The sequence below is a fragment of the Anoplopoma fimbria genome, chromosome 4 (assembly GCF_027596085.1).
Source record: "Anoplopoma fimbria isolate UVic2021 breed Golden Eagle Sablefish chromosome 4, Afim_UVic_2022, whole genome shotgun sequence".
Taxonomy (NCBI): domain Eukaryota; kingdom Metazoa; phylum Chordata; class Actinopteri; order Perciformes; family Anoplopomatidae; genus Anoplopoma; species Anoplopoma fimbria.
In genome coordinates this window covers 15,121,241-15,136,978 of record NC_072452.1, presented here as the reverse complement: position 1 = coordinate 15,136,978, position 15,738 = coordinate 15,121,241, and the positions used below count along the sequence as shown (strand labels likewise).

The following is a 15,738-nucleotide window of genomic DNA, read 5'->3' as shown; positions in this document are numbered from 1 at the left end:
AGTTGATTGGGTTGTTATACAAAATAACCCACTCATCACATTGAACAAATAACATAGAGTGCCCTTAACTTATTTAGGATCCAACTAACTGACGGTAATACTTGCAAGAGAAAAAACTAAGTCCCAAAGCAAAAATGGTCATATTAAATAATTGGAGGATTTCTGAGATTATCGTAACCTAAATATTCCAAGAATATGGTTTTGAGAGCCACATTTTCATAACTAGGCTTCTCGCTGCCACCTTGTGGAAAATAACAGGTACTGCAGAACTTCTGCATTTTGCACTGGATTGATGAGGAGTACAGTGTTAATTAACACTGAAAATTAAGAGGCAGTGTACAATAAATGGTTTTTCAGTATTTTAATGCAAACTTGAAAAAAATCTAGAAAAAAAGCATGGCTCCATGTTGAACACATGCGTATAAAACTCATTTAAATAGTCAGTAAAAACAGAAGCAAAACGAAAAATAGCAATACATCACGCTTTTCAGAAACAGAACATTTCAAATTAAAAGTTACATGTACGTTAATAGAATAGAAATGCTTACAACAATGTTTCTTGAAATATATGAGCACATTAAAGGGATGCAAAATTAAACTACACTAACTGGCAATATGTATGGTGGCAACAAAAGCCTGATGTCTTACAACTCTGAAACAAAGACTTTAAATTCCAATCCAAACATTTCAATCTTGATTTTATAACAGCACTGATCATAGCTTCAGTGAGTTGACCTCTATGATCTGCTGCAGGATGTTGTCCACGTCGGTGGTCTCCATGCTGATGCCAGCCAGGTCCAGTTGAGGCAAGAGGGCTGTGAGAAGCACCACCACATTGTTACGGATGCTGAGAAGATCTTCCTGTGAAGATCTGATTGGAGAACAGCTAAATCAATAAAGCTATTAAAAATTTCAGACGCTCAGTTGATAAAACTCTGTCAAGGGGAAATCCACATTCTATTTACGAATCAGCAGAAATGGAGAACAAGAAGGTCTTAATAATTGTGAAAGAGGACATGACTTAACTGTTTTTGGAGAAGTGAGTAGAAGAAACGGTGAAATAAATAGTAAACAGTGTTGGTAAAGCTAGACGAATGTATTCATACCATGATTGTCTGGATTGCTTTGTCTTTTAAAGTGGAAACATTTACGCGCCTGCACACAAGTGTAATCCTGCCAGCTACAGGAAACAACTCTTTATACTGGAGGTTTATAGAGACAAATGTTTACATCTGAAAGTAATCAGTTTCTCAAGCTTAGAAAGTATAGACAAACCAAAGTCAAAGACAGTAAATAAAGTTACAGACGTTGAAGTTTGATTTATTTGTTACTGCTATCCACTACCAAAATCTTCAGAGAAAAGCTAAAATGTCTAGAATACACACCTGTTGCTCTCAAAGGCCTCGTTGTCGCCGACTCTCATCCTGCTATGAGTTTCGGTCCTCTCCTTCTTAGACATATTCTGCTCAGGCTGCCCTATCGACCCACACACAGCTCTCTGACCCAGAACCACCATCCCAAAATGTCCTGGAGCCGGGGTCAGGCTACTGGATGAACCAGAGCTCTGATGCAGAGGAGGGAGAATACTGGATTACTCAGAGTTTGCTGTTAGATCTTCATTTAAGATTAGATGTCCTTAAATAAACATTCTTTCTTCATCAAGCACTTCACTAATAATGAACCTGAAATATTGGGTATGAACTCTGCTGACCTCGGCCACGTCGGTCTGGGAGCCGACCTCTCTGCTTGCTCTGGATGCAGGTGGAGACCTCATCCCTCTTGTGGGCCTTTCGGCGCTGCTATCAGCAGTTGTCATCGTGCCTTGAGTTGTCTTTGTGACTTCCAGAGCTAGAAGCCTCCGCAGCCTCTGGGCCTCTTTCTCCAACACGACCAGCTTCTGCACGTTCGCTTCCCGCCCACTCCCCTCTGGAGGCAGTGGTCTGCTCCAAGGCCCTTCTGTTCGACTCAGAGGAGACACCATCACAGTCTGGGTGGAGGGGAGTGAGTGGGTCCAGGTGAGACTGTTGGGTCGCTGTGCTGCATCGCCTGGTTTCTCAACTCGGCTGCTTCTGGGAGGCTTGGTCTTCTCCAAGGACACCATCTTGGGTACACTTGGTTGTTTCTCAGGATTAATCTCTTCAGCCATATTTTCTGAGTCAGGGAACTCCTCCTGAAGACATGGCTTCTTTTTCACAGAGTGAATTAATGAGATTGATTTCCTCTTGTGGCTACAGAGGACAAAAGCTCGTCAGTTTTTGGTTTATCATGTGAAAATTAACTTACAGACAGTTCAGAAATGATTGAGACAGGTAATCCATAACAAAGTATGTCATGAGCTTTATCTACTTGTCATAGTCATGTTATTATTGGGAGATAATGCAGCGGAAACATACTCCATGTTAGCGCCAGGGATAGCTCTAATCAACTAGTCTAGAGTCAGTCAGTCTCATAAAACACACCCAGAAGACTACTAATACCTGACCATTGACATAGTTAAAATGAAATGTCTAAAATCTGCAATAACAAACAGACAGCAGCAATCTCTTGAATCCCAAAGGTTGGAGTGTCCTTTCTCTGCTGCATGTCCAGCTCCCAACTGCATTACCATTCATTGACAACACAACTTTGTAATTGAGTTTTCATTGAAAAATGATATTAATTAACAAATGATAGATAAAAGGAGGGGAAAAAAACAACAAAAACTTAAAACATGCTTTAAAGCAACAGCACCAAAGTAAAATACACTGATGAAATCTTTTTAAAGGAGGATTATTCACAATTCTGGACTTGCACACAATATATCTCACCGTAATGTGTCTGTTGACTCCTTTCCTCTTTCAACCGGCTCCATGTTCGTGTTTCTCTGTTCATCTTCGCCCCTGTTATCAATGGTCTGATTTTCCCCATGTCTGACTTGTGTCCTCTCTTCAATGACGGTGGCTCTTCCAGCTGCATTCTGTTGTGTGTGTGTGACTTCATCTGTGACTCTACTTTGTGTCTGTGCATCATCATGAAGGTGTGTGTCTGTCAGGTGATCTGTGCTCGTCCGATCCAGTGAGTCTTCCTCCGTTTGGCGTTCACCTGCTCGAAAGGTGGGCCAGCTTGGCTCTGATGAACTGCGTGAGAGGATCTGATGTTTAGTCGTTTGGTCCTGGAACTCACACACCTGCAGGGCAAACAACCAAGAAAACTTATACACAATGTAGCCAGACGTTGTGAAGCTAAACAGCACACTGGGGTCTTTATCAATAGCAAAGGTGCCCAAAGTTTCTAACTTTTCACAAACCTCCAATGATTTTTCTCGTTTTCTGCTTTTGGGATGCTCTCTGCAGGAAAAAACAAACAGAGATGAATGAGTTGAGAGGGGAAGATACTCAAAATATCACACTATTATAACACTATTAACTGAATTGGTTCTCACTCACTCATTTGCCTTATCTCAAATTCCTTTGTGCTCCCAAACCCTGAAACGTTTGTGATCTGAGAGTGTTGCATATTGTTTTAGTGTACAGTTATAGAAATTGATCAGTTAGTTAGTTAAACAGGTAATTTCTAGTTGGCTGTTTTGTCTCCAATCTGACTGCTGTTAGGATTATCTGTTACTAGGGAAGAAAGTAAGCACTTGGAAAATAATAAGTAGGCACATTGCAGCCATACATATAGTTTTTATAGTTCAGGTTACTCTTTTTATTATATTTTTTATTATATTTTATGAACCTGAAATGCCGCTTGTAAGTTATTCTGTTTATCTTGCAACATGGGTTTCAAGCTAACTTCTGCAAAATAAACAGTAGTTATCTTAGCTAATTAACTAATTTGATGATCCTTAATCCTATTAAGCCAATAACATCCAATAATGCACAAACAAATTTGTATATTAGATGTTAAACAGTTTTTGGTTTTAAATTTATTCCACCAATCAATATTTGTATTCCTTTGCATTTAGGGGTAACAAATGTTGATCACTATTGGGCAGAGTAAAGAAAAACTAGACACACGCAATCACATGAACAGGAAATAAGAGCGTGAAACTGACAGATAGGAACCACAAAATGGCACGTGTACCCACATGTACACACAGGCATGCAGTTAAGTGTAGCAGTGTGAAACTTCTCTCTGTGTCCAAACTCTCACACACAAAGTTTGAGAGGTCTAGAGAAATGACATGGGAACTTACTGTTTCTTGTGGTTTTTCTGGTAGCTGGGTGTTAACTGCTCCTCGCTGTCTTCTGCTTCCTCTGGTGAAGAGCAGCTTCTGAAAGTCGAAGAGATCTGGCAGCTTAAGTACTGCTAAAGTTCAGCTCAGGGCCTTCCTGTTATAGTCAACAGACTCACACTGATAAGGAACAAGTAGTTCTCTAAAGTCCAACGTGGCAGCTGAATTTTTTTTCATCTTACAAATTAATCAGAGACAGGGATGTGAAACACAACAGACAACAGAGAGATACCAATTTATTTAACATCTTTCTGGTACACCGACCAAGGTGCTATGGCGAATACAAAATGTGACTCATCTGTGGACGGATGAGGAGCTGCTGATATTTGTCAGCATATATTGTTGTTGTGGGGGTTTCTGGCGCATGCTCATTACACATAACCACAAATGGGAATGAGCAAATTAAGATGAGGTCATCATTTCGCAAATACTTTGTTTTACATCGACACAGTTACAAAGCAACTGGTGTTTTGAAAAATCCCCACCTTAAAAGATGTTTCCATTACAGCGACATAAAACTCTGTTTGCGTGTTGACGAGAGGCCAAAAAGTGGAGGAAAATATCACTTTTCAAAAATATCTGAATATGTATGTAGACAGAGCCTGAAAGGGTAACTTCAGTAATTCAGTACTGCACTTTCATAAAGGTCGAAGATACAAATGAAAAAATAGTGGCCGGGGGTATCCTGACTGCAAGTCAGTAGTATGGGTGAAAATCCCCAAAATGCTCTATCCTGCATTTATCATAATACAATTAAATAGTGTCCTTCATTAGACCATTCTTGCCTCATCAATGTCAATATCTCCACTCCATGCTTTCAGATCAAAATGCAAGCTCTCTAACATTTGATGTCTTAAATAGAATCCAAGGAAGTAAACAATAAGAAATACACACCTGTAATTTAAGTTGGGGTTCTGGCTGCAGTTCCAGCTTTCAGGAACCACGTTGTAATGACTTGCAGGGACGCTTCGCCACTTCAGGCAGTCTTCACATTGTAACCACATGGGACCCCTGAACATACAGAAGCTGGCTTTAGAGGGGAAGTTATTTTAGAAAAATTCACACAGCAGGTCTATCTGTTTGTGTACATGAAAGTGTCTTTTCAAAAGCTACATACAACATAAAAATATTTCTTGTTGAAGCAGTTTATTTTATGGTCCTGTATGCCAAATAAATAATGCTCAACTGGGTTTAAAAATCTGTTGAACTTCCCTGCCTCAGCAGGTTTACTATTATCTGATTCTGTCAAGACAGCAGCTCAAGTTTCTCAAGTCTCTAATTTCAAGCTTTGAGGAAATAAATGTAATATTTTTTCTTTCATTTGAATTGACAAGTTCCTACATGAGAGTGTTATCAACTGACCGGTATCCTCCTGTTATGTTACCATCATTATCCATAAAAGGCTTGTTGAACGTGGACCAGTTATTTTACTCTTACAGTGGCTTTAACAATTTTGTGCGCATATTTCGATCAAGATGACCAGAAAAAACAAATCCACTTTCAGCAGTGTAAAACGCTAATTAAACACGTTTTTCTCACATAAATTAATAAATCTCATTTTAACATATTTTGGACCAAAGTTATGGAAAGGATTGTAGGTGAGGAGAAGAATTTTCTTTCCACTCCTCGCACAACAACTGCCAAGATTAAAAAAAAAAGTCAACACTTACTCATCAGCGTCCTGCTGGTCTGCGGTTTCATCTCTTTCCAGAGCGTAAAACTCACGCTCTCTGGCCTTCTTCTCTATCACCTCTTTCCAGTAGTCGTTCAGCTTTAGGCCCAAAGCACCAAGGGTGAGTCTTGGGAGAAGAAAAAGTAGAAGACGGTGAATTTATTTTACTGTTGTACCTAAAATTATAAACACAACAGTGTATTATGCAAATATTTCTCAACAGGTCTGTTTCTCTAAAAGGAAATAAGGAGCGTAGACAAAATTATTTTAAGGATTTTTAGATCATCTGTAAAACACTCATACTTGGTGTAAAGTTTGCAGAAATGGAAGCACTTCCAGGAAGAGCTGCATGAGTCAATGTTGTTATGTTTCTTAATATCTTTGTAAACACAGTATGTAGCAGTTATTTTCTGCCCTTATCTGCTGTATTCCAAGAATCAATCTAAGCAGATAGTGAATTAGCACACAATAGCACAAAACTTCTTCTATGAGTCTTGGTTTTGTTTGTTATGTACGTGTGTGTTGTACCTGTATTCTTTGGTGTATTCAAAGTCTTGTTTGTTGTGTGCGGGTTTGAGAAAGTTACACTCGATGATACCGATGACCCCAACACCTGCCCTTTGACCTGAAGCCTGTAGGGAATTGGGAAGTTTGATTAAAGCAGAGGCAGATATTAATTATTACTAAACACTGAGCTGATCACTGCGTCTGCCATGCATGAAGACATACAGTGAAATACGTTTCCCCTACCTTCAGCTGGCAGCCCACTTTCTCATAGGCTTTAATGAGTCGGTTCCTGTGGTACATCATGATGCCATAGTAGTCTTTGTTTTTCGGGTTCAGCCCAAAGGTCACCTTCACCTTCTCTTTCTGACAGACACCAGTCAAGGTTAACAGCACTGGGCATTGGCAGGTTTCATAATAGGATCAGCAAACATTTAGCAAACTCAAGTTATCAGAGGTGAACAGCAGTAAAAGTCAGCATTTACATTTGATGGTTGATACAAATATAATATACTAATATTAATTCAAATAAAAAATAAAATAAATATTTTCTGCAATGATTTAAACTGGCTCCTTCCATTTTAAACAATGAAAGGAGCCTGTTTTTTTTTTCAACAGAAAAATATTTCTGTGGATGTAGTCTGTATAAAAGGTTTTGATGGATACAAAATAAAATGTAAGAGCGTATGTGTCTTTCCATTTTAAAAATCAAAAACCCCAGACAGCCATAGAGTGGTGCTTTGAATTGTGTAGAAACAGTTAATGTAATTGTGGAACTTATGTCAAGAACTTTCAATCAAACATGTTTGGCCATGCCAAACAAAACAGTGGAAAGTCTTTGCCACGCAAAGACACAGTTTCTGTCAATTCTCTTTTCATTTTCTCCTCTCAAACACCTGTCGCCTTGTCAGATCCCAGCAAAAGTACTACTGCCTGATTCATCTCCAAAAGCTACAAACTTTCCACTTCCTGTTTGCATCTGATACAGATAATGACTTGGCTTCATACCACCATCCACACATATAAGGAACCACACAGATATTTAAGGGATACACTGAAGTGGGGTTTGTACACGTCATGCTCAATGTGTTTCAGCCTCTTCGACACCAGCCTAACCAGAATCTTCTTCCCCCTCAGTATAATCTGTGTCCTCGGCTTCAGATACAAGATACCGAGGTAGGCCTGAGACAAACACAGAAACAGACAAAGAGAGAGCGTTAAAAGTAAGACATTTTAAATTTAACAACAGTTTAAACACGGCTTCAAAAGGAAACTCGGGCAGTCTTACTACAAAACCACAAGTACATCTCAGCTTGAAGCTGGAACAACCACCTTCCCCCAGACGCACGCTAACACACACGCAAACAGACAGGCACATGCACACGTTTGCAGAGGAATTATATTTTCTATGTTCTGTCGGGGATTACCCACACTTTAACCACAACCACTACTTCTAACTCTGAATTTTACTCAAACCCTGATCTTAACCACTAACCCTAAAATCATCTGGAAGAGCTTTAAGTGTGCTTACAAGCCCAAATATCGACACTATCAAATAAAAAGAAAAAAACTTTTTCAAATTTGCGAAATATGATTTTTTTCAGATAAATTGAAGGATAAAGTGTTCGTTTATTAAAAAAACATCTCTTAAATTAACTTTCAATCCTAACTCAAAGCCAATATTGATGAAAAGTGCTCAGAAAAAATGGAAATAAGAAAATCTACAATTCCATGAAAACTGAGTGAACTCCATCTACTGATGAAGATCCTGTGATGTTACCGACAGCTTAAGAGGAGCTACTTATTAGACCTTGTGTTGACATTGTTCAGTCAGTTTATACACTGTTGGTGTGATTTTGCAATAAAACTGTGTGGCCTTGGATGTATGTTTTACTTAACTCTTGCTCATCAACAAGTAATTTGCCAAAATGTCATACTCTATGTAATTGCTAGTACTGCTATGCTATACTATAATGACCACAAACACACAAGACTACCACCACAAACGTCATCCTTTACATTGGATAGATATGATCTACTGGACTGAAGGGACATAACTGTACAAAACAGGAAGAGGTTGCTGTTTTAGTATAACCATGTTTCTTGTGTTGCAGGTGGAACATCAAACACTCTCATCCTCCTCTGTGTTTGTAGCGATCACACAGGTGATCCACTCACGCTGAGACTGTAGTGAATGTCGGGGATGTCATGTTTGGCTCTCAGTGATCCACCGTTCCTCAGACTTTTCCTCAGCTCCTCGTTCTCAATCTCGGGCAAACGGAAGTCACTCACATCGGTCTCAAAGTCTATCTCTGGCTTGCCATCTTTTGCCCTTCAGGATAACATCAAAAAAAGACATGATACTTTTTTTTTTTTTTGGAGCAGCAAAAATACGATTTTTCCAATTGTAAAGCTACACAGACAGGGATTTTAAGTGCATCACATTAGACTACAATCTTCATAACTGCGGTACTTAGTATTTGATAATAATGATAATAGTAGAGCCACTGTTTTGACTCCAAGGTAAAGAAGAAGTGAAACAGAAGAACATCTGAGAAACTCCTTAACATGAACTGTTTTATTTGAGAGAACTTTGCGTAAAAAAGCAACGAGGAAAAGGGACTACAAATCTTTAAGTTCAAATTTCATCTGCTCTTTATATGTTGATGATATCAGGAATTTGTTTCTGTACGTTTTGTTTTGCATAGATTTGTTTAAAAGCAGTCCTAAACAAATATGTGTGTTCATGCTTATTTGCCTGTTCTTGCCCAAGTCTGTTTTTGCATACTGATCACTCTCATCATTTAAGAGCAAACCCCAACACATATGGCTACAAACTCAAACAAATAATTTTTGTGTGAACTCGTACTTAAGAAACAGTTTCAACATTTTGGGAAATATATTATTGGCTGAGTTGCCAATAGTTAGATGAGAGGATTGATTCACTCTCAGCAAATTATAAAGCCATTTATAGGGAACTTATGGTGTCATTAATGATTACATTACTTAAAATCAAAAAAAAAAAACTTGTTCATTGTCACTTTAATGGAAGGATAAAATAATAAGTATTATCATCCAGATCTCTGCAAGAAGGCTAGGGTTTCAAAATGTCAAACTATTTTTAAGGGAATTTTTAATTACCAACATGCAGGTAAAAAAAACAAAAACCTCATATTGTTTACTTTGGAGCAAATGTATGATTCTGACCTGCGGATGTTCCAGATTAATATCTTGGTGCCTTTTTTGGAGAGAATGGAGTCAAAGTGTGTGTGTATCTGCTCCTGGGAGGTGATGATGGAGTGTTGGAGGATAGCTGCCAGGCTGGCTTCCGAGTCCTCAGTCACCACCAGAGAATGTTACACTGAGTTAAGGAAGAACATAGAGCTCGCAAGGTGACAAACACAATCTCTACCATTCAGTGTGAAGAAAAACAGCATCTTATTTTTTACTTCCTGTGCCTTATTTGTTTCGTGAAGGATATTGGTTTGTTGGTTGAAGGGGACGATGGGGACAATGACGGCCTGGGCCTTGATGTTCTCCAGGTAGGTCTGAGAAAGCATTCCCACAGTCTGGCAGCCGCCGTTCTTGGTGAAGATGAGCGCGTCGCGGCCGAGACGCATCGAGCCAGACTTGAAACCGTTCCCGTACACGCCGATGGCCTGCAGACTGGCCTTACCTGAACCCTTTTCTGTAAAACCAAAGCTGGACACAAGAGTGGAGGGGAGAGTGGAGAAATAAGGATGCATGTTTGATTATTTTCATTGTCATCATTAATCAATAGAAGTCAATAGATGTGATTTATCACTGCAATTTTTACATAGAGGAAATGTGTCTTCATATTGCTTGTTCTAACTCACACAGCTCTCTACTCTATGGGATATACTGTCCTCCAATCACACGCATGCATTCGACTGTTGAAAATTTGCATACATGTAGCCAGCCAATTTAGGGTGTGCCTACCCAAATACATTGGTATCTCTGCAGTATATAAAGCAGCACACACCACTGTCTGACAATCATTTTTCTCTTCGGCAAAAGGCGATTTTCCCACTGACTGCTCAACTCCAGGGTTGGAGACACCACTTCAAGACCTCCAGGGTTAACGTTGGGATGTGGTATTAGGTCTCCATAAGTGGTAATACACCTAATTCCAGCTTAACCCTTTGGAGGGGGAGTAGACATGTGTCCGTACATTCCTCATCGATATCCAAATGAGAGACAAGACGGATAAACACAGTGACCACCATGTCTGCTGCTGTATTTACAGGTGAGCCGGCAGTGAAGCGTTCAAGGACCTCATCACCGGCTCCGCCCTTTTCTATGTTGTTCATGAAGGGTGTGGCGGTGTAAAGGACCGAGACAGAACATCACAGCTTTTTGGCTGCTGCGCCACAACTGGTTGCTCATCTTCTAACAGACTGGATGGACGGGACTCTGCAGAACTGGAGAGAACTAACCCAGTCTCAGAGTCCCTACTTAGTTCTGCAGGGTCCCTCTACTAAACTCCCCTGTGCTTATAGAACTATTGTTACAATATTGTAACCTCATATTGTCCAACCAGCAGCGAAAAACCCAAAGACATTAACTTTATAATGCTAGAAAAGAGGAGTAAATACTCACATTTGTACACTTAAAGGATTATTGGATTATCAAACCCATTTGACAATTATATTGATTCATACTCTAGCAATAAATCAACTTATCTCTTCAGTTTTATGTATATATATATATGTATGTGTAGTTACATTCTTATTTGTGTAAATTTGGTGGTCACTCTTGGTTGTGGGTCTTTGTCAGAGAATGTGTGCGTCAGTTGCAACTTGAGGTCTAAAAACGCTGGTGAGACTGTGGTTTAAAAACAGAAGAGGAACCCATCAGTGTGTTTGACTAAATGCAATTGAAAGTTTCTGATGCAACATAATACATTACATTTTTTAACGTGTATTTCATTAACATGTCAACTTCATGTGGATATGCATGTGTGCTTCTTACCTGAGCATCTTGTGCAATTTGTTGGGAGTCATGCCGCTGCCATTATCCGTGAAGGTTAGGCACAGGTGACTGGCTTCTTCAACTACATCTATCCAGATCTGTTTAGCGGATACACCAGGATCTGATGCATTGTCTAGAACACAAGATGAAATGGATGAATTAAGAACAGAGATACCGTGACAATCATGAGATTACAGGGTGGAGGTTTCTGTGATTGTCTGGTATGGTGAGACTAGCACAGCAAACTCCCTCTTGAACGGACTCTTATAGGGTTTGGCACGTTTTTGTTGTGGTGTGAACATGACCTGATCTTGATCCAGTTTTTAATTAAACCAGCTCCCATGGCCAACTGCAGTGTTTTGTCTTTTGTCTGTGTATTCTCCAGCAGCAGCCGCGCCTCATTTCAGACGACGTCGTCTGAAGTAATACAGCGAAAAGGAGATATAGAAAATGTGTTTTTTTAAATAAAACTTTGGAATTTCACATCTTTTTGAACCATTATTATAAGGCCTACTGGTTAGATAATTATTTTGTTATTTACAAATATCAAAGCCTTTGTCTGAAATTTGTATTCCTCAGAAAATGTTGGCCCTGTAAATCAAGGGATCAGATTTGAAAACTTGAATTATCCATCCATCCATCCATTTTCCGTAACCTGCTTATCCAGTTAAGGGTCATATTTGTTCAAAAGTAACAAAAAATATGACAAGCAGTTCACTAATATTTTACAAACAGGATGTCAGGGTACGCCAGGAGCAAAATTAAGGAGTGCTAGTACAGTGTACCGGTGAGTACCAACCTACTTCAAGCATTATTTAAAACTCTTCGGTTTGTAATCGACTGTTGCCTGAACTCCGCCTGCCTAAGTTACCTTTGCTCCCTCTGTCCAGCATTCAATTGACTGTGACCTTTGGGCCCGATTATGCTTTCAAAGGAATGAAGGGGACACTGTTTCCAACGCTGAATCCAGTTCTCTTTTTACGTCAATGGTTTAAAGTCCAAAAGTATACTCCCGTGTTTATAGGAAATAAAGAAACAAAAAGCCATGAACATGAACTTACACTTCATAAAATTATATACTTTACACGTAGTTATGAACCACACTGTGTATTGCAGTCATTAATGCAATGATATAACTTGCAGATTTACTAAAAGACTCTGATTTTGCCGCTTGAAATAACACTGTAAACTGCTGGTCTAGCAGCTAGCTCACTAGCTAAGCTTATTTTAGCTTCTTATGTGGCTTGAAAACGCCGTCTTTGACTTACTTAATGTTTGAAATGTATATATTTTAAAATTGAAACCCTGAAAAATGGTCTTAAGAACTTAATGCCAGCTACACATATCATATTGCATAAAGAGTCAATTGTCCCTATATTGCAGTGTCTATCATCTAGTTGGAATTTAGCCAATCATTCAGTTATTTTATTTTATTTAGAACTTTGTTTTTTTCTACTGTAACATGTCAAAATGTCTTCTCTGAAAATATATGATGCTAATTCCTGCAGGAATAGTCAAAGAAATTAAGAAACATGTACATTAGAGTATGATAAGGAGACTGTAAAATCGCTACTGAGTAGGGCTGCACAATTAATCAGAATTATATCAAAATAGCAATATGGACTATTGCACTTTCAAATTGCAGAAGGCGCAATATTTGTTTGAATCAAAATGTGAGTCAGAATAGCATTTCAAATGAAATATTAGTGGCCACAGAGATGTCCTGGCCTTCCCATCGGATCCCACAGACTTAAGAAACACCTGTTTGCTACAAAGCCCCGAAAGTCACACCACAATCATTTAATATGTTATTCAGTGAAAATTAGAATAATGTGAAAACCATTCTCTCTAAAATTGCAAATTATATTGCAATATCTGTCAAAATATTCACAATCAGATGTTTTTCAAATAATTTATCCCTACCACTTAGTGTTACAAATACACTATAATAAGTTACAAAGGACATCACAGAATAGGTAAGCAGATAACACAGTGTGTTCATATTATTTTGCCCCAAGCTGTATGTATAAGCATTAAATACTATACAGTTCAGTTTCTACACACCACAGTTACAGCACGAAACTATTGTTTAAGTGTAAATGGTTTATACATTAGGTTTTTTGCTATTTTCATGCTTTATAATGTTTACACTGTAGATGTTAATACATATATTATCATCTACGGCTGTGGCGTAGTGGAGAGCAAGGTAGCTCTCCAATCAGAGGGTCGGTGGTTCGATACCCGGCTTCGGCAGTCGATGTGTCCTTGGGCAAGACACTTAACCCCAAGTTGCTCCCGAAGGCTTGCCATCGGTGTGGACTGGATGTGAATGAATGTTAGTTAGAGTCTGATGGTGGCACCTTGCATGGTAGCCTGTCATCAGTGTGTGAATGGGTGAATGATATGTAATATACTACTGATTGTAAGTCGCTTTGGATAAAAGCGTCTGCTAAATGACTGTAATGTAATCTAGTTTCAGTTTACTTCTCTTATCTATGCCATGCTTCTATTATTATTTCCTGCATGTGACCCTTTCCTTTCCTTCTTGACGTGTTTATCTTATCGCGTATCTGATATCTCAACTAACATTGATTATAATATTTCAGGATTAGAATTTGCTGCAGTTCGTCCAGCTTTTCATCAGGTATTGAGTCACTTTTGTGAGAACCTAAGGCATTCCATTTACAACCATTTTGTTTTTTGTTATGCTAACATATAAACTCCAGGTGCAAGGTCCCTGACTGTTTACTTTGTTTGCATCAATGTGAGCAGAGAAAGCAGTGGTCACATACGATCATTGTATACAAAATGCACCGCAGTACACAGCACACTCCCACTTCTCCTGTCAAAACTCAACAGCCAACAGAGGGTCAGCACGTCTGAACCAATAAGAGAGCACAGAGTGGAAGAATGACAAAAAAGACATCCCAGAAACGGACTCTTTGTATCACGTGGAAGGACAAATCATCTAGTAATGAATGTTTTGCATGTATTGTAATAAAAAAAAAAAAAAAAGAAAAGAAAAATCCGACCTTTAGTCCTTTTTAACCCAGATATCTTAAAGCAACACGGTGAATTCATGCACAATAACTGTACTATAAAACTCCACCATAGTTTACAAGTTAGTAGCATTTTAGGAATAGTATTCATTGCAAACGTACTAAGCTCACGTTTTGTAAGCCTACTTAATAACACAAGTATTACCTCAACACTCCACCATACTTTCAGTAGACAAAGACAGGCGTGTGACAGTAATAAAGTCGTTGAGGGTGTGAAAGAGGAAGTCCATTCGGTCCATTTTTAGCACCAACATGAAACACACGGTCCACTGCGTGCGTTACAGCGGAAGAGTGAGCGAAATGAAAGCGCGGAGAGTTGCGCCAGCAGCGGAGCGCACCACAGCTGCAGGTGCACAGAGGCAAAAGTTTCATCGCTAGTGCTTCATGAATAACACCTACCGATCAACTCCGCCACTGCGCTGAAGGGCCAGGTGTGACTGGTGGAGTTGCTGTTCAGGAAGGAGGGACTCATCTTCAAACAAATAAATACAACACTTCAGTGAGTTGGTTTCAGTTTCAATTATTCTGCACCCTTAGGGGAGAAAAAGTTATTTTGCAAGTAAATACACATTTCTGATATGATAGGAATAAAATAAATAAATAATGTGAGATACATACGGAACTCAGGCGAATTCCATGCTCGCTTAACCTCGCCATTATTGCGACTGAGTGTTTTGGGCTGTCGCGGTCTGTTTTCTGCGCGCAGACGCGTAACCTGCAGTGGGCGTAGCGTCCTCTGAGCCGCTGACAGAGGAAGTCACTGAGGGAGATTAAAGAGCAGAGCGAGCAAGAACTCACGCTCACCCAACACAAACACACTTTTTTATATATGTATATATTTTATTTGAAGATTTAAAACCTGATCTAGCAGTTATCTGTGACGTTGCCTGTGATTGCTGCCACATTTCTTATCAATATTCATCAGAAAGCCACGTGCCCTTGTGGTGTTGTCAGTTTATCTGTTTGCTTGTTCTTGATTTTTTTTTTTTTTTTTTTTTTTTTTTTTACGAAGCAATGTGACAACAAAAAACAGATAAGCAGTTGTGAAAAAAAATAAAATGGAACGGAAGCACCAGTCGGCACCATCTGTTAAACAATTGCAAAATATCATGAAACAATATGTGCATCTTTTTCATGAATTATTTGCCTTAGTTTACAATAAAAAACATCCATTGCCACCAGAGATCATCGTAAAGGAAGTCTCGATCCAGGATCCTGGTTGCAAAGCTTTTCAAACACTTTGATAACAGCAAACATAACGGGCACCCAGGAGCTCAACATCTCTGTGTTATTGA

The 15,738-nt window shown here is 39.1% G+C and overlaps 1 protein-coding gene across 3 annotated transcripts; it reads right to left on the bottom strand.

Annotated features, from left to right (window-relative positions):
- Positions 1-352: 352 nt before the first annotated feature.
- zgc:152774 (uncharacterized protein LOC553526 homolog) lies at positions 353-15,122 on the bottom strand. 3 transcript variants are annotated; one of them, XM_054597020.1, is made up of 17 exons: positions 15,062-15,122; positions 14,843-14,915; positions 11,385-11,517; positions 9,874-10,094; positions 9,600-9,747; positions 8,571-8,724; positions 7,446-7,574; positions 6,639-6,758; positions 6,417-6,520; positions 5,887-6,015; positions 5,111-5,227; positions 4,178-4,255; positions 3,287-3,326; positions 2,808-3,166; positions 1,712-2,228; positions 1,386-1,564; positions 353-871 (listed from the first exon to the last, which is right to left on the bottom strand). In XM_054597020.1, exons 1-17 carry the CDS (start codon positions 15,098-15,100, stop codon positions 715-717), a joined length of 2,697 nt encoding a protein of 898 aa, XP_054452995.1. In that variant the 5' UTR covers positions 15,101-15,122; the 3' UTR covers positions 353-714. The 3 variants fall into 3 exon arrangements, with proteins under 3 accessions (XP_054452995.1, XP_054452997.1, XP_054452996.1); XM_054597022.1 differs by lacking the exons at positions 14,843-14,915; positions 15,062-15,122 and adding an exon at positions 14,589-14,827; XM_054597021.1 differs by lacking the exons at positions 14,843-14,915; positions 15,062-15,122 and adding an exon at positions 12,256-12,433.
- Between the last annotated feature and the right edge of the window lie 616 nt (positions 15,123-15,738).

Coding starts and splice junctions, on each gene's coding strand:
- zgc:152774 (XM_054597020.1), bottom strand. CDS start 15,100: ATGGCGAGGTTAAGCGAGCATGGAATTCGCCTGAGTTCC. Junction 3,327..4,177: donor CAGAAAAACCACAAGAAACA/GTAAGTTCCCAT, acceptor TTTTTCCTGCAG/AGAGCATCCCAAAAGCAGAA. Junction 2,229..2,807: donor GAGTCAACAGACACATTACG/GTGAGATATATT, acceptor TGTCCTCTGTAG/CCACAAGAGGAAATCAATCT.